The sequence below is a fragment of the Pyrus communis genome, chromosome 17 (genome assembly GCF_041283825.1).
Source record: "Pyrus communis isolate YQ-2024b chromosome 17, ASM4128382v1, whole genome shotgun sequence".
Classification (NCBI taxonomy): domain Eukaryota; kingdom Viridiplantae; phylum Streptophyta; class Magnoliopsida; order Rosales; family Rosaceae; genus Pyrus; species Pyrus communis.
This window is the reverse complement of record NC_142581.1, coordinates 11,412,990-11,439,527: the sequence shown is the minus strand read 5'-3', so window position 1 is coordinate 11,439,527 and position 26,538 is coordinate 11,412,990. Positions and strand designations below refer to the sequence as shown.

General features: G+C 35.9%; 3 protein-coding genes and 1 long non-coding RNA gene across 9 annotated transcripts; all 4 read left to right on the top strand.

Moving 5' to 3' along the window:
• Positions 1–824: 824 nt before the first annotated feature.
• LOC137707592 (putative complex I intermediate-associated protein 30) lies at positions 825–4,883 on the top strand. 2 transcript variants are annotated; one of them, XM_088688434.1, is made up of 9 exons: positions 859–969; positions 1,242–1,295; positions 2,209–2,279; positions 2,770–2,883; positions 3,168–3,218; positions 3,512–3,603; positions 3,941–4,021; positions 4,114–4,212; positions 4,499–4,883. In XM_088688434.1, exons 3-9 carry the CDS (start codon positions 2,228–2,230, stop codon positions 4,682–4,684), a joined length of 675 nt encoding a protein of 224 aa, XP_088544560.1. In that variant the 5' UTR covers positions 859–969; positions 1,242–1,295; positions 2,209–2,227; the 3' UTR covers positions 4,685–4,883. The 2 variants fall into 2 exon arrangements, with proteins under 2 accessions (XP_068302595.2, XP_088544560.1); XM_068446494.2 differs by lacking the exon at positions 1,242–1,295 and having other exon boundaries at positions 825–969.
• A 4,673-nt stretch (positions 4,884–9,556) lies between these two features.
• On the top strand, positions 9,557–11,527 carry LOC137707591 (calcium-dependent protein kinase SK5). Its single transcript, XM_068446493.2, has one exon. It carries the CDS (start codon positions 9,845–9,847, stop codon positions 11,351–11,353), a length of 1,509 nt encoding a protein of 502 aa, XP_068302594.2. The 5' UTR covers positions 9,557–9,844; the 3' UTR covers positions 11,354–11,527.
• An 8,435-nt stretch (positions 11,528–19,962) lies between these two features.
• On the top strand, positions 19,963–24,379 carry LOC137708208 (uncharacterized). 5 transcript variants are annotated; one of them, XM_088689718.1, is made up of 6 exons: positions 19,963–20,315; positions 20,678–20,771; positions 21,682–21,752; positions 22,035–22,091; positions 23,172–23,357; positions 23,914–24,379. In XM_088689718.1, exons 1-6 carry the CDS (start codon positions 20,211–20,213, stop codon positions 23,986–23,988), a joined length of 588 nt encoding a protein of 195 aa, XP_088545844.1. In that variant the 5' UTR covers positions 19,963–20,210; the 3' UTR covers positions 23,989–24,379. The 5 variants fall into 5 exon arrangements, with proteins under 5 accessions (XP_088545844.1, XP_088545842.1, XP_068303330.2 ...); XM_088689716.1 differs by having other exon boundaries at positions 19,967–20,315; positions 21,721–21,752; positions 23,172–23,414; positions 23,918–24,379; XM_068447229.2 differs by having other exon boundaries at positions 19,967–20,315; positions 23,172–23,414; positions 23,918–24,379.
• Positions 24,380–25,159: 780 nt separating this feature from the next.
• Positions 25,160–25,896, top strand: LOC148689467 (uncharacterized). The gene is made up of 2 exons (XR_015958824.1): positions 25,160–25,499; positions 25,580–25,896. It is a non-coding gene; the product is annotated as an uncharacterized LOC148689467 (long non-coding RNA).
• Positions 25,897–26,538: the final 642 nt, after the last annotated feature.

Here is a 26,538-nt window from a genome sequence, read left to right as displayed (position 1 = left end):
GCCTCTTCTTTCTAGACTTCTCCTATCATCTTTGTGGCGTTTTAAAACCCTAAAACTCACCATCCCAAGAGGTCTAATCTCGCTCCTTGCTAACCTCTCACTAAAGCCAGTCCTTTTGCTGCTCACTCATGGCTGGAACTAAGGACCAAGGCGAACCCACATTTCCAGCGAAGCTCAAACCCGATCTCAGCTGCGGCGACCAGCCCGACTGCCCCAACAAAACCCACAAGCTTGAAGTTCTCGATAACAATTGGTGTAGATCTGATAAAAAAAATTAATAAAAAAAATATTTGACACTGCTGCCAAATTTGACAGCAAGGGGGAGAGCTGCTATTACATATCATGCCACATCAGATTTGACTTCTCGGTTGGAAAACATTGCAGCTGTCTTTTTTTACTGTTATTGCTAATTTAGACATTTTGACATCTCTTTTGGAGATGCTCTTAGTAATGTAAAATTTTTTCATCCAAACATAGTATAACTATTGGTTCCATCTTGAAATTCTGTAATCCAATTCCTACAAAATAATGATCAAAATGAGAGGACTAGTAAATCACCCCGTTCTGTTTTCATTCCCCTATTCATGATTGTCCTTATTCTAAATAAGTAAACATGTTCCCTTTTCTACAACGCCTCGTATTATTACTTTTATAAGTGAGAAATCTTACATTCAAATCTTATAAATCGTAAATTCGATACCAAATTATTACGTATACGCATTACATGGCTTATGCTTTCTCATTAGGCTGGAAATTTAAGTATGGTAACAATAACATACGAAGCAAACTCCTACGATAGGTCACAAGAGGACACACTTTTTTGGTGTAGGAGATTTGAACCCCCAAACCGCACCGTATCTTGTTTTGGAAACTCTTTGAATCTTACAAGTTAAAACGGCTCCACTCAAGTGTCTGGATTCGGTGGGAGTTTCGGTGACTCTATTCGGTGCAGAAATCCAACTAGCTTCGGTAAGCTCTCTCTTCCCTACAATTACAGACTGCAAATTCTAAATCCATTCAAATTTTTCGTAAATGGGTTTTATTTTTCTGTATCGTTTTTGTTTCTCATAGTTCGTACTTGTGGATTTATGGATGCTGGACGGGTTTTTCTCAGGCAAAACCCAGCAAATGTAAAATGGGGTTTCATGGGTTTTGTTTATTGGGTAAACTACGTAAATGGGTTGCTGTAATTTTTTTATTATATTGGATTTTAAGTAGAATTTTGTTGTTTTGAACTGCAGAGATCAAGGAATTGTTGTTTTATATGAATTAATCAGAAACTAAACTTCAAACCGGTATAATTATGCAGCTACTGTTTTCTTTTCTTTTCTTTTTTTTATTTCCGACAAACGATAGTTTTAGTGGGTTAAATTGTTGAATGTTAGGTTGGGAGGGTGATCGGTAGGGGTCGAACCCACACTAGGGTGCATAGGCATTATGCAGCTACTTAATGCTCTAGTTTTAGGCAACTTTGGAAAACTAAATATTCCTAACTAAAGAGTTTTCGATTTCATTGGTTACATCTGATAATTCAGAGTTTATACTATTTAATTTGTAAATTTCTGGATTCTTATAATTTTGGAAATCATTCGGACAATTCATATGCGGTGGAAATTCAAATGTGCATCTACCCTGTGTTGAGATGTAGTACTTGTATATGAGATTTGGGTTTAGGTGGGAATGTGGATGTGATCTATGTGTATGTAAATGAAATATGATAAGTTTTATGATATCAATTTGGTCCACATAGATTCTGGAACTTTGTATTTGACTCTGTAAGTTCTGATTGGGTATCCCAACTTGTCTATATGGTGTTTGAGATAATGTCCCACGTTAGTATTTTTGTCGTAATGAGTTCACTCCTAATCTTGAGATGATTTGTTTACTATATGTGCATATGCATTTGAATATATGGGGACATCACTATATACATACCGAACTACTTCTCATGTATTAGAGCCCCCACAGTAAATGCCATCATGTTTAGGTTTTAGCCAAACAAATCACTTAAAAATATCTCCACACTTAAATCTCATCGTGAAGTTCTTTGGTACTTCATCCAAGCATACTGTTTATGTTGGAAAACAAAGGAACATTTTATACACAGTGGAACTCCAATCACACTGGTCAAGAGTGTTTCTTCTCGCTCGTTATATGTATTATTACTTGCTGAAATTTCTACATCATTTGGCATTTTTGTTCATGTAGAAACTTTGTGGAAAGAGAAATGTCCAGGTTTCGAGGGATATTGCAAGCTTCCTTAAATGCAACCAAGAAAGGTATTGTTGCCATCTGTTTCTTTGTTCTCCATCTCCTGCCATGATACAGTAGAGACTCTCATGTATATGAAATTTGTGTAACTGCCTTACCTTCCATAAAATTGGTCCCTCTGCTTATTTCTTTTTGTCCTGGGGAGTCAAATGCGTTGATTTGTTTATACTTACTTTATTACATATAATTCTAGAAAGTTGGAGAATATAAAATATGTCACCTACTATGTTTGATTATATTTAAGATCATGATTAATGCCTTAATGGTACATTAACACTTTAGCACCAAAAGAATTATGATGGCCAAGCATTTCTGCATTTGTGTTCCTTTAGTTATATGGGTAAAGTCTAATTGTTTTCATATCAGTAAATGAGTGCAGATGCTTGGCCTTTCGACATTGATAGATGAAGTTATGAAACTTGTGTGAAGTTATCAATATCGAAACAATTTATTTGAATTAACATTATCCTGGTTTCGTACATTGAATGCCAATTTTAGCACTTACATGGAACGTTGAAGACCTGGTGCCTCCAACTGAGAGATTTATTTTCAATTTCAATTCGAAGGACGAGCTCAAGAAGTGGCATCTATATTCTGACTCTGAATACGGAGGTATCAATGTACATAATTTTGATGTCTCCTTTTATGAATGTATAAGAAAAATCTAAGCAGTTGGGAATTATGCTTATCTATTTAGTCTCCTTGCATATGATTAAAGTTATGATTTATAGTGGAGTTTTTCCGTGTATGAACTTCTGCTTGTATCAGTTGATGGAATTGTAGCTTCCTCTCATATAAATTGTTTTATAGGTTTCACTGCTTTTTTTGTTCACTTTCATTTTGGATGTACAGTTGTTGAGATTCTAATGTACTATCATCACCTATTTCTTTTGCAGGGTTGTCCTCGGCATCTTTAGAGATCCCAGATAATGAAAATGGACCCACTGGTAATGGATAGTGCATACCAAATATTTTCTATAGCTAGCAGCTACTGATTTAAGCTATTTTTCCTGTAAACATAACTTTCAAACATGAAAAAGTTAAGCAAGATCTTTCAAGAAATGAAGAGCATGAAACTACGAATTGATATTAGATAAAAGCAATCATTGCACTAACTTCTGGAATTGCAAAGTTTATGAATCCATGTTATGCTACTAGCTTACCAGCTCTCATGATATCTACTGTTACCAATAGCTGATATGCACTTACCTTCTGAAACAATTCTCCTTTAAATTTTTAGGAATTTTCTCGGGTAACCTTTCGTTGGATTTCATTGAGGGTGCAAAACTGAAGATAAACAGGAGCGGTTTTTGTGGAATGCGGTCCAAAAAGGTGAGCTGTGAACAGTTTTGCTAATGATATTTGAAATATTACTATTCTGTAGATGTTCCATACGGTGTCAAATTATTAGCTAAGTCACAGTAAATTGTTGTTTGTTGATTTTAATTTCGTGCATGTGTTTTATTGTGGTTTTTCTTCACTTTTGATGAGTGAAGATCTTTGGTTTCCAGTTTTTGACTCCCTTGGACGTGAAAAATTTGTTACGCATATGTGCGATGACCATAAAGCAAATTTTGGGTTCAAGCTTACATCATAATGATATAGATAGAGTCCACCAAAGACAGGATATAGTAGGCACCATTTCAATCTTTATTTGTGTCTTCTGCAGTTTGACGGCTTCATTGATTTGGACCCATACGATACCATAGCACTGAAAGTTAAAGGAGATGGAAGGTGCTACATATCTACGGTGAGTATTTTCGAGGAATTGGAATGTAAGACAAGTAAATCCATACTTCTTTGTTTGTCATTTTCTAACTGATGTGGTTCTTGCATATGTAGATCTATACAGAAAATTGGGTAAATTCGCCTGGGCAAGAAGAAGATAATTCGTGGCAGGCTTTTGTCTTTGTACCAAAAGACAACTGGTACATTGCAAAGGCAAGTTCTACTTACCTCAACCTTTGGTGATTAGAAACGTGATATGATGGACCCGGCCCTCTTAGGGAGCCAAGAATTTCATGTTTCTTGGGTTTGTCCTTTGAGATCCCAAAGAAACATGAAATTCAATTTATCTTAGGGTACCATTCTATTCCGATATGATAACACCAGGAAAGGAAACTCCGAAAACACTGAACTAGTTTTCCATTTGTCAGTGCATCTATAAATTTGTTCCAATGGTAGAAACAGCTCAATTGCGTTCTGCTGATTATGTTTGATGTTTCAGATTCCTCTTGCTCGGTATCTACCAACATGGAGAGGAAATGTTATAGATGCAGAAATGGAAATGAATCCTTCTCGCGTCGTTGGGATGTCTCTATCGGTCAATGCAGAAGGTGGTCTCCCAGGTGCTAGAACCGGAGCGGGTGATTTCAAGCTCGAAATTGATTGGATCAAGGCGTTACGAACATAATGAGCTTGTAAAATATTTGGAGTAGGAAATTGAGTTGTATCCGAGTTTTGTTTTTATGGTAACTAAGTATTGAAAGTCTTTTTGTTTCACTGCTCCAACCGATTATTCCATCTTTTCTTGCATCATGAACATAGAATGTACAAGAAATTTTCCTCTTTTCTACTAGAAAGTAAAGATCAAAACGTGCAGCATTGGTCTATACCGTTAACTTTCGTCAAGAATTATGTTGGAGTGAAATGGCAAAGACTAAACTAAAAACAAAAGTCAAATTGCATGGACCAATTTAAACTGTGGGAAAAGTTCAGGGACCAAACCTAAACTAGAGTGAAATCTCACGATCAATCGTGGGTTTTGTGTTCTGCAACATAATCAATGGGCCGGGTTTTGTTAAATTTAGATATCTCAAGTAACGAATTATTAGTTCAAAGAATAAGTCTAAACTTCGGTTAGATTTTAGGGATCAATTTAATTTTGCTAGAAATCTACAAGAAAACTACTTTTAATGTGAATCCTAGAGCATTTCCAATGCACATGAGACTTGAAACTCATATTTGAGTTTTTAGGTAAAGTGAGACCCAATTTCGGTTCCATTATGAGATTCTGGCCTTTGGTGGAGCTCATGCAACAACGTAAAGTTTTATTCAACCAAGAAAAATACAAATTGAGTTTTAACTTCAACTATCTCCAATGCACATACCTAAATTGATAAAACCCAAAATTTGAATTTTGAGTCCATTTTTTCTCCTCTAATGCAAATACTCAAATCTTAAAACTCAAAATATGTTTTACGATTTGAGTCTTTGCATGGATATGAAAACTAAAATATATAAATTCACTACCTTTTTTGAGACCCAAATGTAAGAATTTAGGTCTAGAATTTGAGTCTTGCATTGGAGATTCTCTTAACTTTGCCTCAATGACAAAGAAAACTTAGGAACCGGCGTCTTTCTCTCCAAGTGAGAGTCTTTCTCCTTTATTGAGAATATTTCTCACCTTTTTGTGTGAGGCTTTCCAATTTGAGCAAATCCAGTGGCGCCAACCCTAGCTTCGGCCGAAGTCGATCGTCATTTCCCCCATTCTTTCCTTCTCTTCTCTTTTCCTTGCTTCTACTGTTTTTCCCCACTTTTTATCCTTCCTCCTTGTTCATCCATTTTTTTTATTTTCAATCATGAATATTGTTGAGATCGTGCGTAGAGCTCTGGTGTTTCCACCTACTCAGGTGTTTTCAACACCACCGCCTTCTCTTTGTTGTTTGCCTTTATCGGCAATGCCGCTCGTGGTTTTCCATGGGCTTCATCTTGGAAGTTGGCTTCTCTCATTTAATTGTCGGTTGTCCTTGCTTTCTGGTTGTGCTTAGGAAGCAAATCGGAGTTGGATGTTGCAATCGACGAGGCATTGCTTGATTACAGGCAAGGATTTGGACGGATCAGGAAATTCTGTGGCGACGGCGATAGCAGTAGAAACTTGGTTTCTGTTGCTTCATTTTCATGTGTGGGCCTAACTGTTGGTTGCCCCGTTTGTGTTTTGTTTTGGGCCATTTTTGTTTGTTTGTATGTTAGTTTTGGGGCTTTAGTTTGCTTGTATGTATGTTTACAGTTATTAGTAAGAAGTAACTTTTTACCAAAAAAACTTAAAAAAAGAAGTATAATAAACATATAGTAAACTTTTGATTTCCCCCATGAACATTTTAATTGAAAAATTAAGGACTTAAACTAATTTTTTTGGCCAATTTGCCCCCTGCTGCTAATTTTTCATTCATTCCATCCAAATTTCTATTAAATAGAAGCAGGTGCACAACATGTAGGAGTAGTTTGGTCGCTTCATTCTTTAAAATAATTGAAAACCTTAGATTTCTAAAATATAAACCTATGCAAATATGTGTGATTCTATAGTTTTTGTGTCTGAATGTCTAGTGAAGTGACGCTTTTGTCCACAAATGAGAGTTACGCGGTTTGAACATGATAAGAGTTAACGTTAATTTTGATGAAATCTATGAAAAACTAACAGTAGGGGAAATCGGCCAAAAAAAATAGTTTAAGTCCATAATTTTCCAATTTAAAAGTTCAGGGGGAAATCGAAAGTTTGGTGATAATTCAGGGGCAAATCGGCAGTTTACTAAATAAACATATGAAAATGCGTGGCCAGCCAGGCCTTTCATGCAATACCAGGAGGATCCTCGCCAGATCTTTTTGTGATGATTATGTAGATCCTTCAATTATATTTGTTCATCATATATCGTGTGGTCAAAAATCATTATAATTTTTTTTATTTAAAATTAAATATAAATAGTACCTGATAAAAATTAACCGCATGATGTACGATAAACGAATATAATTAGAAGATTTTTGAGATCATCACAAAGAGAATCCGATAAGATCCTCTCTCATGCAATACCTACTTTGATTTTGTAAGAAAAAGTAAAGCAGTCATAATTTAAGATATGGAAAATGCATGGCAACCCTTTCTTCTTTTCTTCTGGGGGAATTTGGAACCAACATATCGGACAGAAACGTAAAAATCTTTCTGCGCATGACAGCCTTTGTATTGGTCATAACGTTGAAAACATTTGTATCTGCGATAGGGTCTTCCTAGGGAGGCACACTATGCGATTTTATTTTATTGTATAGGTCTGGGTGTTTCCGCGTTTTTCACTTAGCTCAATGAAGTTTTTTTTTCCTAGCAAAAAAATAATAATGAAATCTTTTTCTTTTTCTTTAAGTGATACTTTTTTCTTTTATATACTATTGATCCAGTTTGTTATTTAGTGGAGTATAATCTAAAATCTAACATTTAATTTGACTACAAACAATATTCTAAACTAAGAAGATGAGTAAGAGTTTAAATTCGGAGCACAGTAGGTCAAAAAAGAATACTGTATCTATTAGGACAATCAATTACTTACAAAATCACATATTTATAAGTTGAAAGATATACTATTAAATCGTAACACGCTAATGATTGCTCAAGTGTTACTTTTAATTCTATTTGTTTTGTTTTGTTATGATCTTTTTTCTCTTTTTTTCTTTTTTTTTTTGGTCTAAAAAGTATATTTCATTAATTCGATAGAAGCTTACAAGCCAACACAAAGGCAAAATACACATGCATTGGGGTAAAATAGATACATAAAAACTCACCCCAATTAAATAAACTAAAATGAAAACCCAAATCTCTAATCTCCAACTGCAAAAAGCAGCGTCTTCCACCATCATCGCCACAAAAGTTTTGCCAACAGCTACCAAAGAAGCAACACTAGAGAAAACGACCGAGTGATGAAAACAACCAAGACATCGCAACACAAAAGTACCAAACCCGTAACTAAACGCACACCACATCCAAATTTCTTCACCAAACCCGCCACTAAATTGGTTCATTATTTCACCTCATAGCACTCACAATCTTATTCCAATTATTTAATTTATCCAATCTTGAATGGGGTGTATGGACTTCTCACACACTCTCTTAATTTCTAACCGTAGGATCGAACGAATTAAAGAACATCAAATGACAAAAAATAATAAAAAGTGTGTGAGAAGTAAAAAGAAATGTGTAGATATCACATCCCATTTTGAATTTTTGATACATATATTGATGACCAGGAAATTCCAAATCAACTTTCCAAGACCTTGCCTTTGGGACCACATGATGCCATCAAAGGGAAAGGGATCCTCTCCGGATCCCTTCCACCAAGTTCACATATCCTGGTCATTGAAATTTGATCAAACGACTAAAGTTATTATAATTTTTAAAGGGGTCTCCTGTTTGTAGCCGTTGAATCAAATTTCAATGACCCAAATTGATAGACTTGGTGGAAGGGATTCGGAGAGGGTTGTCTGCCCTCCCCATCTCATACCCTTCTTATCCCCTCTTATTTTTGTGGTTACGGTTAAGCCACATCAACATTTTATAATTCCATTGGCTTTTGTCTTATTATTTCTATAAAAAAAATAAATATAAAATGTTGACGTGGTTTAATAGTCACCACAGAAAATAAGAGGGGATAAGAATGATATGGGATGAGGAGGGCAGACAACCCAGGTCCTTTGAAGAGAATCCCTTTCCCCCTCAAAGAACTATCTTATATATTTATTTATATATAGACATATAGAATTCTATATATATATATATATACAAATTCTCATGGAGCAGAGATGTTGCACACAAACTTTGACATGATTCTAGACCAATGCCTATCCAAGTCTGTTAAATAATTGTAGTTTAAGGTTTTAAGCCAATCAAACAACCTCATTAATTTGATAAACATCAAACACTGCTGTTAGGTTTAGATTTTTTTTTAGTAGATACCGTTGAATCTCAATTCCTTGAACCAAAGGAAACATCGTAGCAAATAAAAAGATGTGAGAGAAAACAAACAATGCAAACTGAAACGATTTCTAGAAGATGGCAATACCAGTTTTTCTAAAACTTATCAAGACTCAAGTCTTTTGACAGCAACTTTTAGGGTTTGAGTAGACTATCATCTCACGTTTTGTACTGATAATATAAAGTTACATAAAGAAAAATTTATATAAGTAAAGCATCATTGAATGTTTTGTACCAATAATACACTGTATGTCTTATATTAATAAAACGTTTACGTCATTTATTATTTTGTAACGTCAAGATAATAGTATACTCGTATCATTAAAGTTTTTTCTTTAGTAAAATTGATACTATCCGCATAACACTTTTTACGTTACACTTACATGTCTCAATTGTCAATGGACTAGGATTATCTCTTCTTGTCCTTCCATCCCCTTTCATTTCCTCTTCTCACATTCTCTATTTTGTCTTTCTTTTTTTATATAAAAAATTAATAAAAAATATTGACGTGATTCAACATAAAATAAGAAATTCTACACCCATCATCAATTTGTACCACATCTATGTAAAGGTAGAGCCTACAAGACACGTGACTCAGCTCTATTACAAGTTTACAAGGATGGTACAAATGTTGGTAAATGGACAGTAAAAATAGAACTTTTATTACAAAGTTGGGTCAGATGCAGTCTCTGACTCTCTGTCTCTCAGAAGAAGAGAAATGGAAAAAGTTTGAAAATTTTTGCAGAGAGAGAGGAGAGCTCTTGGCCTTCAGAATTCTTGGTTCATCAGTCATCGTCCTCCATTTTCATCAAAGCAGCAGAGCTCTCAGATCTCACTGCAATGAGCAGCAAATCAAGCTCCGTCGCCACATCCTCATTAAAGCCGACGACTTGGGTCCTACCCTACAAGACCCAGAACCTCACTGACCTCTACTCTCTGGGGAGAGTCCTTGGCCAGGGCCAGTTCGGCACCACCTACCTCTGCACCGAAATCTCCTCCGGACACCTCTACGCCTGCAAGTCCATCCCCAAGCGCAAGCTCCTCTGCCGGGAGGACTTCGAGGATGTCTGGCGAGAGATTCAGATCATGCACCACCTCTCCGAGCACACGCACGTCGTCAGAATCCGCGGCACCTACGAGGACGCCGCCGCCGTCCATTTGGTCATGGAGCTCTGCCGCGGCGGTGAGCTTTTCGATAGGATCGTGAAGAAGGGGCATTACAGCGAGCGGGAGGCGGCGAAGCTGCTGAAAACCATTGTTGGGGTTGTGGAGGCTTGTCATTCGCTTGGGGTTATGCATCGGGATTTGAAACCGGAGAACTTCTTGTTCGAAAGCGAGGAGGAGGACGCGGCGCTGAAGGCGACGGACTTCGGGCTCTCTGTTTTCTACAAGCCCGGTGAGACCTTTTCTGAAGTTGTTGGAAGTCCGTATTACGTTGCCCCTGAGGTGCTGAGGAAGCACTACGGGCCGGAATCGGATGTGTGGAGCGCAGGGGTGATTCTGTACATTTTGCTAAGTGGGGTTCCGCCGTTCTGGGCGGAGACGGAGATTGGGATCTTCCGGCAGATTTTGCAGGGGAGGTTGGATTTTGAGTCCGAGCCGTGGCCTGGGATTTCTGGAAGTGCACGAGACCTGCTAGGTAAAATGCTTGAGAGAAACCCAAGGAAGAGAATCACTGCCCATGAGGTGCTTTGCCATCCGTGGATCATAGATGACACGATTGCGCCCGATAAGCCGCTGGATTCGGCTGTCCTGTCGAGGATGAAGCAGTTCTCCGCCATGAACAAGCTCAAGAAAATGGCGCTGAGAGTGATCGCTGAGCGGCTCTCGGAGGAGGAGATTGGCGGGCTGAGGGAGCTTTTTAAGATGATTGATGCAGATGGGAGCGGGAGCATCACGTTTGATGAGCTCAAAGAGGGGCTGAGGAAAGTGGGGTCTGAGCTAATGGAGTCTGAGATCAAGGATCTAATGGAGGCAGCTGACATTGACAACAGCGGGACGATCGACTACGGCGAGTTTCTGGCGGCGACGGTGCACTTGAACAAGCTGGAGAGGGAGGAGAATCTGCTGTCTGCGTTCTCGTTTTTCGACAAGGACGGAAGCGGGTTCATCACCATTGATGAGCTGAGTCAAGCCTGCAAGGAGTTTGGATTGGGGGAGCTGCATCTGGAGGACATGATCAAGGAGATTGATCAGGATGATGATGGGCAGATAGATTATGGGGAGTTTGCTGCAATGATGAGGAAGGGGAACGGGGGAGGGATTGGGAGGAGAACAATGACAAGGACAATGAATTTGGGTGATGCTTTAGGGGTTGGAGTGGCTGACAATGGGAGTCCAACTAACTGATGATTAGAGGTTCAACTTCACTTGGTGGTAATTTTTTTGTTTTTGGTTTTGGTGATTAGATGGAGAAAATCTTTTGGGTTAATCTTCGTTGTCATTGCTACTAATCTTGGGTAGGGATTCAAGATTGAAATCTTCTTATAAGCTAAGCAAAATATGTTAACCTTGGAATCACAATGTTTTCTTGTTCTGTTCATATTTGCACGAAAGCAAACCATTGTTATAGCTATGGAAAACAAACTAAATGGAACAGATTCACCGTCACGCATCATTCGGATACTATATTGTACTACCGTGTGAAAAGATATTAAGTTTTCGTAGTTAATGAACTCTATTTCTTGTTCTAGGTTAATATGTCAAAATTTGACTCTCCAAGCTATGTGGGCTTTGGGTTATAGGACTTTGTCCTCTTGTAGCCCAATAGACTTCTGTTTATCAAGTTTAATCACAATTAACGCAAACTTTTGTTGACACGTTATGTATATAAGAACACGATAATCTAATTTATAACTACGATAGAACCTAATTTAATGTTGGGCCAAAATTTTGACCAAGTTATTGAACTAGTAGCTTTAATGGACCTTAGATCGTGGAACTAATAGGTGTCATTTGTATCTTCTTGTCCAAATTAATAGGAAGGCCGTGAGATTTTTTAGTGTGCCAGGAGCACTGTCTGATATACTAAGTGTCATAATACAATTTGTTGAAAATTGTTGGGGGACTTTTAGGTCAAGGTGGACTTGAGCTTTGAGAACGTTCTCTTGTCTCACTTAGTTTGGATTTGTACCACATCTCGAAATATCTAGAAAGAGTTAGCTCGTCTTTGGAAATATCCTGGTTAAATCAATGACTCGAAGATTAGAATGATTAAATAAATAATGACTTGCTCAAGGGAAGCATGGTCTAGAAGTAATAGTTCATTAGTTTAGCATGAAGAAGAGAGTTTGCATAGTTGTATAGAGTTCAAGGTTGGATAAACTGGGCTTCCTGGGTTCTAAAGAGGTTTTTCCTGACTTAAAGGATTGAAGGAAGTCTGGGGGAGAACTCTAAGGTTGTGGGAAGATGATTATGAGTTTCTCCCTCTAGTGTTTGAACCTTTGTGTTATTATGTCCCCTTCTAATGACTTCTAATCTCTCTTTTTGTAGGTGAATGATTCCCTTCTAGGATTCCTAAGAATCTCTAATTGTGGCTTGGTCTTCCCTCCTCTTTCTCCCTAGTTCTTCTGCCATTTCTCTTTTGGTGCAAGGCAGCTAGGCGTCGTTGGTTTCGTGAAACTTTCGTTGGACCTTCTTCCTGAGGCATGGCTTTCCCGAGTCAGCTTTCCACAAGCGTTACTTGTAGTAACGTGTCTTCTGGCTTTCAGATGTTGATCTTCATCATAAGCTATAAAAGGAGAGTCAGCCTCTCTCTTCATTAAATGTCTGTTTGCTAGGCTTTCACGTGACTCTAAGGCTCAAGACTTGGTTTCTTCCTAACTAAGTTTGTTAGCTTGCTAAGGAAAGAAGAAAACTAGGCTGGTTCTCTCTCAAACTTGCCCACGTGGACTACAAAGGTTATGGGCTTAGATCTTTGGGCTCTCAAGCAACACAAAGTCTTCCATAATCTTGACTCCACATAGGTCCGATAAAACTTCCATAAACATCCACACCACAATTCACTTAACAAGCCCCAAGCATGTGGCTTGGGCTTACTTTAGCGTGAATAGTTATTAATGTGATAAGGCATGGCATGATAAATATTCATGGATTTGCATGAACATGGTGTGATTTAAACAAATGTATGGTTTAATTAATGTAGCATGACATGATTACGAATATAATCTCTTCTCGATTCAGCACCTTGGCATGTATTTTGGGCTTGACTTGAGGCTTGTATGACAATTAGGTTTTAAGACTTTATTGAGCTTGCATATGACATTTTTTGACTTCAACAAAGAATTAAAAAAAAAAAAAAATTAACCAATTGTACTATGACACTTGGTGTACCAAGTTGTGTTTTCGACACACCAAAAATTTTCTCCAAAATGTGGCATATTGATTCTATGTCACAAGTTCACTGAAATGATAACTTCATAAGAATTACAACTCGCATACAATTATTAATATTAATCCTAAATTTAACACGTGAATTTGTAAATTACATTGTCATGCAACAACACACAATAATTTTTAAATTTCCTTTTCATAATTAATTTGCCCCCATCTAAAATGGCTAAAATGGCAAATGAGTATCCCCAATAGGATCTGAGATCATGGAACCAACAGGGCGGGGTGGGTAGCCTAATCTCCCACGTTACATTGTACATGTGACTCACACAGCATATTATATAGGGGCGTCGCCTATCACGTGCATTAACTTGGCATTGTCCAAATTTAAGCAGGTATTCTGACTTTGTCCGAAAAAAATGGCAGGTATTCTGACATGTGTGCACGCGTAGGAAGATCGTCATAGCGTAGCATATTCATTTGATGTTACAAGTTCACTTAAACTAAAATTTCGTAACATGACATATTTCCCCTTCCCCTCCTGCGAGCCTCTTAGTAAGTAGCAGAGGAAAAGGGTGGGGGGCGTAACGTGACATATTTCCCCTTCCCCTCTTGTAAGCCAAGAAAAAAAGGAAAGGGATGCACATATTCTTAATTTGCGAATAACGTATCTTGATTGAATAAAATTAACGATTAGAATCGTTCAATTTACTACTTTTCATTTGAAGAACATTCCTACAAAAAAACATTTGAATTGAAAAACGTTTAATCATCCAAATGAAGCAAACAAATGGATGGTTAACATGAATATGTTACTTGTTATCTACATCGTTGATTTGTTAATACATTTGAATGACTATATGATCTCCATTTGAAATTATTTTTTATAGAAGGATCTTCAAATGAAGATTAATAAAATGAATGATTCTAATTATGAAATTTTTATAGTCAACATACATTATTCACAAATAGAGAATATAAAATATATAAGCACAAGTGTATATAGGAACTGAATATAAAATATGCTCAGAGTGCATATTTTGCTTAGAAAGGTGAAGTACCAACAATATATGCTCAGAGTGCATTAGTCTCACATTGTACATAGGAAACTGAATATAAAATATATAAGCACAAGTGTGATAATCTGACAATATTTTGTGAATGAAGTTATTTGTAATCAAAATTCGAAAATTTCTCAATTTTGCCCCCATTGTGATGAAGTTCTGGCTCCGCTATGGCTAGTTGCGGAACCAAGGGGGTGCATCGAGATCCCTTGACCCCAATAAGTTTCTAAATTTGCTCTTATGACATACCACCACCAGCAGATGAATTATGGCCAAAATTAGTGGGCCATTTGCTGTTTTTTGGTTCCATCCTTCTAATGCTTTTGGTTCCTAACCCTTTAATTCTCTTTGGGCTGCTTCATTTGTGCTCTCTTTTGAGCAATCATTCGTATTGGTACTACGTTCTATAGTTTTTGAGAGAGGAATTTGTATGTATTTTGGTCTTCTCTCTTTGTTCTTTGTTTGAGTGAGAGCTATTGGTGTATGTATGTAGGATTTGGGTTTGAAACTTAAACACTTTATTTGTAATCTCCATTTTGATATATTTGAAAGCTATTTTTAAATAAAAGTACGATCGATTTGTGAAAACTATTTTTTGACCTCATCGTTGTAAATTTCTGACTCTACCACTGATTAGAACCCATGAGAATGATGGTGTGTAGTCATTGGTGAGAAGGCCCACTGATGGCGGTGTAATGGATTTGTTTGATGGACGGGTGTTTGTGTTGTTCCCTTTTTTTTTCTTTTTTTTTTTATTTATTTATTTTTTAATGTGTAAAATAATTATAGTCCAAAGTTTTGTTAATATCGTCGTAGCATCAAATCTTCGATTAATTTAGTCAGTCTTATTCAATGTACATATTTTATCAAACTAAAATAGTTAGTACATGTTGGCGTAGTCGGAAAGTATTCGGTCGGTGCGCTAAGCTAAAACTATTACTACGAAATCAAATTTTTAATCCTATGTTGCCTACATAAAGTTATATAATAGTAAAAACTTGAATGTAGTAATTTGAAACAAGAATTTTATGTTATGTTTTCTATGTTTCTAGCCTTCAAAGCTTTCAAGTGAATAAAATAAGGAACCATTTGTGGTAATGGAAGTTTTAATTTATTACTATTAAATATAATATTGGTTAAAGTGATAAATTTATTTAACATCTATTAGCTCTTATTATTCTTAAAAACAACCTTACTAATAAAAAAAATTTCACTTGTTAAGTGGAATATGACAATTAAAAATTATAAACTAACCTAAAAAATAATATTTTTAAACTTGAAGAACCAAACTCTCCCTATGTTATAGCCTAGGGGAGCCTTGTACTTGATTCTGCCATTGTTAGTACAATCTGAAGTACCAAACCAAATCCCAAGAGTGTTATTTTCTTGAGGGATTAGAGCAACTCTAGTGTATCAAGGCCTCCTAGATCAACTTCCAGTGAACAGTAATTACCTTTAATGAACAACAATTGCTTTTTGCATCTCTACCCCTAAACTGAATAGCCATGACAATATACAATAAAATATTAATATTTTTTATTTTATAAAATAATAAAAATAATTTTATTTCAAATTTCGGAAATGATTTTTAATCGATCTCATTGTACCACTTTTCATTAAATAAGAAATTACAACCCAAAGTATTTGAGAAAAGATAAAATTGTGGTTTAAGGTGGAAGATAATGATAAGATATTTATAAAAAAAATTAAATCTTTTTTTTTTAAATTTAAAAAAAAAATTCAGATTTTTTATTAATTGTTTATATTTTTCTTTTAAATTTTTTATTAATTTTATAATGTGGTTGACGTCATTCTAATGTCAGCCATGCATCATATGGCCTTAGGCTCTTGGGCCCCCCTCAGCCCAATCGCCTGTATAGGCTGGAGCAAGGAGCTAGGGCTATTGAGTACTATTCAGTTGCCGGTCTATCGGGCTACTCCTTTCGATGGAGTTGCACTTAGGCTTGCTAGCTTAACTTGATAGGATTGCACCTCACATACAGCTGTTAACATACAACTGTTAATCCTCAACCCTTAGCTCTAATAGATAGACCCCTAGTTTATGAAACCAATAGGGTCGGTGGGCGGCAAACAATAAGTTGGTTGGCACAAATTTCCAAGTAAATTACAAATTTAAGTGAATTCTTATTAGAATTAGGGTGGAAAAAATTCTCAAAAATCCCGAATCAAACCGAAAAAAATACTGATCTCAAAACGATTTTCCCAAAATTTTTGGTATGCTAACCAGAAAAAATATCAAAATTTTGGTATGGGAATCGGGATTATCTTTCCAATATTTTGATATTCCCATACTGAATTGAAATATATATTTTTAATTATTTTATACATATATATATAGACATATATATATATATATATATATATATATATATATATATATAAATCATGTTGGCACCTAATGAAAAAATCATGTTACTTTATTTTTCATCCCTGCAACATAAAGATATGAAGGATTATGATATGTGTTATGTGTTATTCTATTTCATTGATAGGAGTCACCTTTATTGGAAGTAACACAAACACCAGTGTCAAAGTTGTTGAAGAAAGTAGAGAACATAAACACCGGAAGTGTAATGAGTATTCCACATAATCACAAAAAGGTATATAACTTCTGTAATAGGTTTGCCTTCTAATGTACTCTTAAATGGTAAAACAACTCTGTTCTATATGTTATAAACTTATAAATGCATCTTAGTACTAAAAAAGAAGATGTCATATAAAACTTATCCGCGGTTGCACTGGTGGTTGTTTAAGAGTTTAATGTTGCCTACCGATATCGTTTGATCAATTCATGCATTATTCCTTCTACCTCCTCAACTTCATGCCAGGTAACTCATTAAGAGTATAAAGTTGAACTTAGTAATGGAAGAACAATCACGAAACGAAGGAAAACAGGAAGCATAGTAATGTGTGAAGTATGTACCTGATTATTTCAGTGAAAATATAACAGCTATGGGAATTGGGAATACAGAATCACCAAAAGCCCAAAAATATTTCGGGATTCCCAATTATCCTGAAATACCGAAACTATTTAGGATTCCCGAAAATTAGGATTCTCGAAATTTTGGTTTGGAATCGGTCTTGAAATTGGGAATATCGAAAATTTCGGTTTGTGAATCGGGACTAAGGTTTTGGTTTGGTATGTCATGCCCCGATCCCGACATACATCCATGATCGATACATGACATCACCAAATACCCGTATCTCTAACATACCCCCATTCGGGAAATGGCAAAACATAACTTAAGATTCACTTGGGCAATAATTCTTTGTAGACTTTATGGCTGCATCTAACATCCTCGTTAGACTGCCTACGTACCCTAAATAGGGATCAAGCCATTCGTCAAACTCTAAGCTTTTTGTAAAATACTTCTAGCAGAAATCATAGAGTACCACACTACACATCAACCTTACGCCAAACAATAATTATCATCTTATCATGTACGCAGGTAATCCATTCTCACACATATGCTTTCTAATTCATACATCATATAAATCACTATGTTTCGCATAATACTGCAATTCATAGTACGCAACATCTCAAAGAACAGTCAACGAATCACAATGTTATTCTCTAGCCATATCGATTAACAAATCTAATCATAATGACAACAATCACAACCAACATCATTCCACAATCACATCAATCAATAACACATCATAGACCGACATGCAGGGCTAGAGTGACATAGTTCGGCCGAAGTCTACATCTCTGGAAAAAAGGGATTTTGGACCACCCAACGGAACCAAGATACCAAAGGGGATTCCAGACCATCAATCAACGGAATCCAAACCAGGATACAATTCCGAACCATCACTCAACGGAATTGCGGAGTAGAAGGGATTCCAGACCATCACTCAACGGAACCCAAATCAAGATACGATTCCGGACCATCACTTAACGGAATTGTGGAGTAGAGTATGAAGGATTCCGGATCATCACTCAACGGAATCCGAACCAAGACACGATTCCGAACCATCACTCAACGGAATCATGGAGCACAATACATAACAACCAATCAATGAAACAACACATGAATCAAGTTACTCAAGTTATAAAGGCTCAACGGAACAAGAAATGAAATAATGAAACGAGGGGTGAAACACGTTTCGAAGCAACAAACCCCATGACAATGGGTTAACGGTCCACCACTAGCCCTCACCTTTCATTAAATCAAGCCAATCATAAAAACAAACCATATTTCCAATATGCACGTCAAATCCCACTTCATATAACTACATCGATGACTAAATATAAAAATTAACAATTTATAGGAAACATAATTATAAAACCATTTTATATTCACATATATTAAAGTCACTCACATTTCATCATATCATACCATCTATGCAAATCAACCACCTTTCAAATATGCATGTCAAATCACATATCACGATCATCATCAGTACACAAGCCAAATCATGTTTAATAAACATAGGTCTATGGCTATATATATATATATATATAATCACATTTCAATAGAAATCACATTATAAAACCAAGTCATATTCACAGATGATACCAATATAAGAAATTAAGGTAATAACCATATCACATATGTTAAAGTCACTCACTGAGATAAGCTGCAAAGCTTCACCGGGCTTCCATTAATACTAATTTTAACTAAATATTATGTTCTATAATGCATTGAGATTTGGTGACGATCCAACAGACAAATCACCGATTCTTATAAGGGTCAAGTGATGTGTCGTAATGAAACTAAGTTCCAACAATCAAATCACATCATATGGATATCAATTATGGCATCAGAACATCTAATTGAAAATATAAATTGTGACCTCCAAAGATCTACGGATTTTAAACAATTAATTTTAAAACTTCAAACTTTGTAACTAGTTTATTTAAAATCTAAATTCAAACAATTTAAAATAAATTCTCAAAAAATAATATAAAATCTCAATAATACAAATACGTAGATTATAACAATGAAATATAAGAATAGAATTTCACACGGTATCCCATACCGAACCATCTCTAATTAAAATTATGCTATATTTATTTTTATTTTTTTACACATTTATCTTAATTTTTAACAGTCAAATCAATTCAATTAAAAAAATTAACAAAAACAGTAAAAGTTAAAAAAAAAAAAAAAAAAAAAGGTGTGAATACCATTGTCACAGCATCACCATGCAACGTGGTTCTATTTATGGCAAATTTGCCATTATTTGCCAATACCCAAAATGGCAAATGAGTAAATGTGCCAAATATAGAATCCAAATCCCATCCACCCGACACTCTACAGTCTTCCACGCCAATTGCCGACTGACGACCAACTTGTGATAAAAAGCCATTCTGTGTGTGGGACCCGCTCCTTTTATTTCTTTATTGTGCGGGTGGGACCCATCCTATGTTTTATTTCCCTTGGCGTCAACAAAGGCTTCTGAAACAGTGAGAAACGGAACCTTCTGGATTCACAATCTGCATAAATATCTACCACCTTTCGCTCAATCTCAGCCGTCCATCTCCAAAGATCCTCCAAATCGATTAAAATAAAAACCACAAGAAAAATACCATTTAAATGGGGATTGGTTTCTGGAGCGTTCTTTGAGCCTCCGTGTTTATTTGCAAAAGGGTGAGATCTTTTTCCTTCTCTCTTCCCCCTTTGATTAGAGGTTCCGTGTTCCAAATCACAAATATGTAGTACGACAGCGTGCGACATCTTAATCTTTGTCTTCGCCTTTGGAATTCTGGGTCCTATAATTTGTAGACAACAAACAGAGAAACTAAGGTTGTTTTGGATTTGGAGGAGTTGAAAGAGGAAGAAATGGCTGATGGGGAAGAGAAAGGCAGTGACTTCTATGCAGTTTTAGGGTTGGACAAGGAATGCACAGACTCGGAGCTCAGAAATGCCTATAAGAAACTTGCACTGGTTAGAATTTAATTTCGTCACCATTTTTGCACAATTCAATTTAAACCCTTTTTCACGATTCTTTCAATTGGGTCCTTCTAAAATTGAAATCCAGAGCTAAAGTTCTGATTTTTTTTCTCCATTTATTTCTGGGTTTCTGCCAAATCATTGGAAAAATTGGAACTTTCTTGCTTCCATGGGAAATTGGGTTTTCAGGATGTAAATCCCGGATATGGGTTTTCACTGCATGATCAAAACAGGTTAGAAAGGTCGAAAAAAGTATGAGATTTTTCTGGGATTTGAGGGAAATTCAAGGAATTGTGTATTTTTCTTTAATATATTGAATTTTTTGGTTAATTTTTTTTATATACTTGTTGGTACAGAGATGGCACCCGGATCGCTGTTCTGCCTCCGGAAATTCTAAGTTCGTGGAAGAAGCCAAAATGAAATTCCAAGACATTCAACAAGCCTATTCTGGTAATTTCAACACTTGATTCTCATTTATTGTTATTTTAGATTGCTGCTGGGCCCAATTCGTTATTCTCTTTTTCATCTACTATTTTACAACATTAAAAGTTACGAAGCACTAATCAAAATGGTTTGAATTTTTTAAGATTTAATGACAAAATAAAAGGTAAAGTGAATAGTATTAAGATTGTTTTTTAGTGTAAAAATATGATTTTTCGTTAAAATAAATAGTATCAGGAGCTTTTCGTTAAAGTTCCCACCAAGTTAGTCACTTAGCGTCATTCAATATTAGAGTCCGGTGATATTCAGTGAGAGATCTAAAATTTGATTTTCGTAGATGAATAATTCAATACCAAATTAAGATGTTTATTAGCTGAATCCCCCTTCTCTTAATGTAAAATATGTCATTGTACTAAAAAAAAAAAAAAAAAAAAAAGAGGTTAGTCACTTAGTATTAGGTTCAATTTTCATTAAAAACAAATTTGAATGATATTATTACGATCATGCTAGTGTGATATTTAGCTCACTTCCCGCTCCAATGACCTTCCCCTGCCCTTGTATAACTCCACTGAAATCGACCAACACAATGACCTTCCCCTGGGGGCCATCAGGCTTCGCACGCAACCTGAATGGAGCAATTTTTCACGTCCATTTTTCTTCTTGGACGGAGTTCTCGTTCTGGATTTCGAATCACCGTTTAGAAGCTTGAGAAATCATTTTAATTGAAAAAAAAGTCGCGTGTCTAATTATTACAACTAAGGGTTCAAAAGTCTTTATCTAACACGATAAAATATGTTATTAATATTTTTATTAAAAGGGTGGAAAAATGGTGGGTGAGTTTACCAGAATTCTTTTTTTATTATTATTTTCGTTTGAATTTGTCACGAGGAAAGCATAATGTCTGTTTTTTGTTGAACAGTTTTATCTGACGCGAATAAGAGGTTTCTTTACGATGTAGGAGCCTATGGCAGTGATGATGACGAAAACAATGTAAGTTTATCTTTTGAGGGATATACTTGGTGCTCTGGAGTAACGGGTAGTCTTGGTGTTTTAATCGTTAAATTTTTGTTTAAAAATGTGCAAAAATTAATATTTGTCGGTTAAAACATCTTCGAGGACATTTACCACTGTTTATTTATTACTTGTAAGAAATCTGTCAAAATGTAGCCGCCCAAGTGATACTAGTGCGGACCAATTTAAATGTAGATGCAACTTTTTTGGTATGTTCCATTCTACATTAATTATGAGCTTATTGTGAATATGTTTGTGCAGGGGATGGGTGAGTTTTTGAACGAAATGGCAATGATGATGAGCCAAACGAAGCCTAATGTATGTACAACTTTGCCTTTCTTCCTTTTTTAATTTCCAACTTTCCTGCTTTTACTGACACGAACACGTAGATGCATAACATGTTTTAAACATGTTGAAACAGATTAGGGAGAAAATGGGATGCAAAAAAGCTTCTTGTGCTTTTTGTGAAAACATACGTTTTTGGTTTATGTTTGCTTTCCATTGAGGCCTCACCCTCACTTTTGCTAAGACATTTGAGAAGAGGAAATAATGGATTTATTCTAGAAAAAGAGTGTTGATGGGCCACTCAGTGCTGTTTAAATGGATATGCCCAACTACAATTGTAGTAACATCCTACTAAAGTCTGTTCCTGAAGGGCCCACTAGCTAGGGCCTTGACCGCATGAGGGTGTAGCCTAGTCGCTCTCCCTTCTACGCCCTAGTTTGAATCTCTATCCCTTTACTTTAGATTAAAATATCGTTCAAATATAAAAGAAAGTCCCCGTGGCCCCCACCTATTGATGGAACTTTATTTGTTCAATTGCAATCAAGGAAAGCCCAAGACCAAGGGAAGGCATTAAGGTGCCAGTACCAAGGACGGAGCCACCTTAGACTGGGCGTGCAGTGTTTTTGGGGGGGGGGGGGGGGGGGGTTGGTGGTGCAATATAGGGGCAGTAAAATGTGTTCTATTTCCTGTTTAGTGACCTTATAGTGAGAAGTGTTCTATTTTTATTCAAGATTCGAAAAAAGTTCTATTAATATGTAATTTCCAAAATATTAAGGACATGCAAAAATGTGGGGTCTAGTAATTTTGGATGGGTGTGCGCTAGTCGAACCAGCTAATGCTGCATGATTAAGAGATTGTTTTGTTTAAATTTCATATTTTCTTCTTTCATCTTGTTCCAGGTTGAATAAAAATTGTGAGCTGAACATTGTGACTATAATCATAAGTCTCTCTGGTAATGCAGTGAGAAACTTTAGGAAGTAGCTTCCAGCCTTTTATCAGTTTCTACATGATTAGAAGTTTCAAGAAATGTTTCATTTCGAATAATCATGATGATGGTGATGATGATAGTGTTTCTGTGTACATACTGACATACGAGAAATGCGTAATTGACAGGAAAATGGGAAGGAGACGTTTGAAGAATTGCAGGATCTTTTTGATGAAATGTTTCAAGGGGATATTGGGAGTTGTGGGTCTGCTTCTCGGACCCCTAGTTCCTGTTCTACTTCTTCGTATGCGTCCTATTGTGAAAGCTCAAGTTCCAATAACAAGCGCGATTGCTCTGAAATGAACTATGAGAAGGTGACCTTGGATGATCCTTCTGGCTTCGACAATCATTTTCCGAGATTTTGTGTAGGGGTCAGTACCCTCCTCTTTATGCTTCTTAACCTAATTTTCTCTTTTCGTGTTTTTAATATGAGACATATAAGATGGTTGTTTGATATAGGCACTTCAATTAATGTAGTATTCATTTAAGTTCTCAAAGGAATCCAATTACCGACCAGTGTTTGTGCCAAATTTGATCATTACTGAGAAAATAAAAATATGATCGAATGGTGGACAGAGAACAACTTCTGTTCCAGCTTGTAATCTCGATACTGTGTTTCTTAAGTGCTTAATGTATATTGTGTGCATTGTGAAACTTGTGGAGGCATTGTCTTTTAAATTTAAATAACATGAGGCAAAGAACTGTGGACTATGAACTTAAGCTTTTAGGGATGAAAATAAGGGTAAAGTGCTATTTTGGTTTCTTTATGTAATAAATAAATAGATGCTGTTACCTACCTCTTCTTTCCCATTTTTCTTCTATCGCTTGTACTGTACAAGTCTCATATTGTTTGTGATTGGTGCTATGAAGACAGGTGGGAAGCCGTCAAGACAACGGGAAGGCAACAGCAGCAAGAGAAGGGATTCGCGCAGAAACCACCGGTAATCGAAGGCAGGGCAGGAAACAAAAGGTCACACCTGGGCATGATGTTTCTTCGAATGACTACTCTGGTATATCAGCTAGATGAAGTTATTGATCCTGTTACTTTATGGACTTATTGGGAAATTAGTTTGGCAAAATTTTAAATCACCCTGGAGAGTGCAGAAGCAGTAATACCTCCATCATGAAGAAAATACTTGTTACTTTTGGGCAGCATTGTAGGGTTAGCAGAGGGCTGAATGGGTTAGGATTTAAGCTTCATTGTTTGAAATTCCTGCCATGCCATGCCATGCTAGTGGTAATGGCAGAGTCTCAAAGTCTTCAGTTGTAATGTTAGTTATCTATTGAAGTTGTAATGGATTCTTAAAAGTGTTTGATTAGTTATTTGGCCTTGTAATTTGTAGGATTGAGGAGCGATTGTTTTTTTTTTATTTTTACCAAATGGAGAAGATTAGGCAAAATTAGCTATTCGGCAACCTTTTCCCGAAGGGATGATGACCATTATAACCAGAAGTCTCTTGCTCGTCTCTCTTCTCTACCAAATTTATTGATAATGAATGAATGTAAACAAAAAAAAAAAAAAAAAAAAAAAAAATACAAGCGGGGGGACTATGCTAAGACTTGCAAAGATAAAAATGATCAACAAAAACGATAATGGGGAAAACCATGCGCAGAGGCAACAAAATCTTGAGCTATAGAGTCTCAGTAATAAGCATAACTATTTGTCTCAAATGAAGCTAAAACATTTGCAACTTGATTTCCTTCTCTATAAACATGTGTACACATAAATTACATTTGTCAAAGTCGTCATAGACAATTCTTTTAAGAAAACTTTCATGAAAACGGCTTGGACTAAGTTTATTTTAATAAAAAACCATGCAATAACTTTATTTAATTAAAAAGACTTAAATTTTAATGAAAAACCCTTAAAATCTAATAAAAAGGACAAAAAAACTTAGATTTTAATGAAAAGACATAATTTTAATATTAAAAAAAAAAAAAAAATCTGACATGCGAACCCATGTGTTCTCACACTGTTTCTGAAACGTTTACACTGTTTATGAAACTTACGACACTATTCATGAAACTTACTGCACTGTTTATGAAAATTTACGACACTATTTATGAAACTTACTACACCGTTTATTCTCTCCTCCTCTTGATTTTTCTTAGCACATTCTCACCTTCCAAACACATTTTCTTCTTCTAATTTTCTTCAATACTCATCAAATTTTCTCTGTATGTTATTTTTTTATCAGTTTATATGGGGATGCGCCCACATTATTTTCTGAACTTTCTCTAAAACTCTCTTTCTCTCTCGAACTCAATCTTTCTAGCACCGAGAGAAGAAAGCTCTCACGCTCCCACTTACCTTCACAAATCAACACCAAACTTAGCATATTTGAAGTTTGTGGGATGCAAAGATCACAATGGTGGTTTTACATGTGGGATCAGTGTAGTGTGGACCTCGGTACCATTAATGCTTGAGAGCTTGAAGCTCTCAAACTCAAACCCAGGTGAGGTTTACTTTTGAATTTCTGGGTTTTAATCTCACTATGTTGCACTCTGTGATGCTAATTTTGCGTTGAAACTCGAGGGTTTCAACCTTTGCAACTTATGCGCATACAAACCCCAACCCCGACGACAAATTCCAGCAAAATATCGTCGAGTTTGAAGTTGGCTGGTGTTGGTAATGCATCCATTCTCTTTCTCTCTCTCTCTCTCTCACTCTCTCTCTGTCTCTGTCTCTGTCTCTCTCTCTTGTTTCTGGGATGTTTGGATGAAGGATTTCTTGTATCAGTTTATATGGGGGATGCACTATTCTTTTGTCCTTATTATTAAATAAAGTTAGTTGATGGTTTTTGATTAAAATGTAAAGATTTGAAGCCATTTTCATTAGTTTTTCTTTCTTTTGATCCACCATAAGAAATTATGGGACCACATTAGGAGCAATAATCTACATGGAGTTTGTTTCAATTCATAAATGTTTCCAATCTGTGACCCAAGTTGTACGCAAGACCTCAATGAAAGCAATAATTAATGTAACAATTGAACTTACAAATTTTGTGTTTGATGCAAAAGCACAAATTGTCTCACCAACCAGTGTTGTTTTAAACGTGCTCTACCAACCAGTCATTATAAAGAAAGTACTATCTTGTCACGAGTTACCAAGTGGCAAGTATTTATTAGAAAGATTCTTTAATTTTTGTTTAACAAACAAGATTATCGGTAAAAAATAGCTCCTAAAAATGGAATTTTTTTATTTTTATTTTTTTTTACAAGAATTGAATTTAAGATATATTACTTACAAGTGATTTGTTGGAAGGATGAGGATTCTCTCTGGATTCTCTTTGTGAGGATCCTAGGAATTTTTACATTTTAATCGTTCATTGTACATCGTATGACCAATTTTTGTTTAGTACTATTTGTATTTAATTTTAAATAAAAAAATTCAAAATAATTTCTGACCACACGATGTACGATGAACGGTTAGGATGTGAGGATCCCTAGAATCCCCACACAATCTGGATCCGGACGGAATCCAAATCCCTGTTG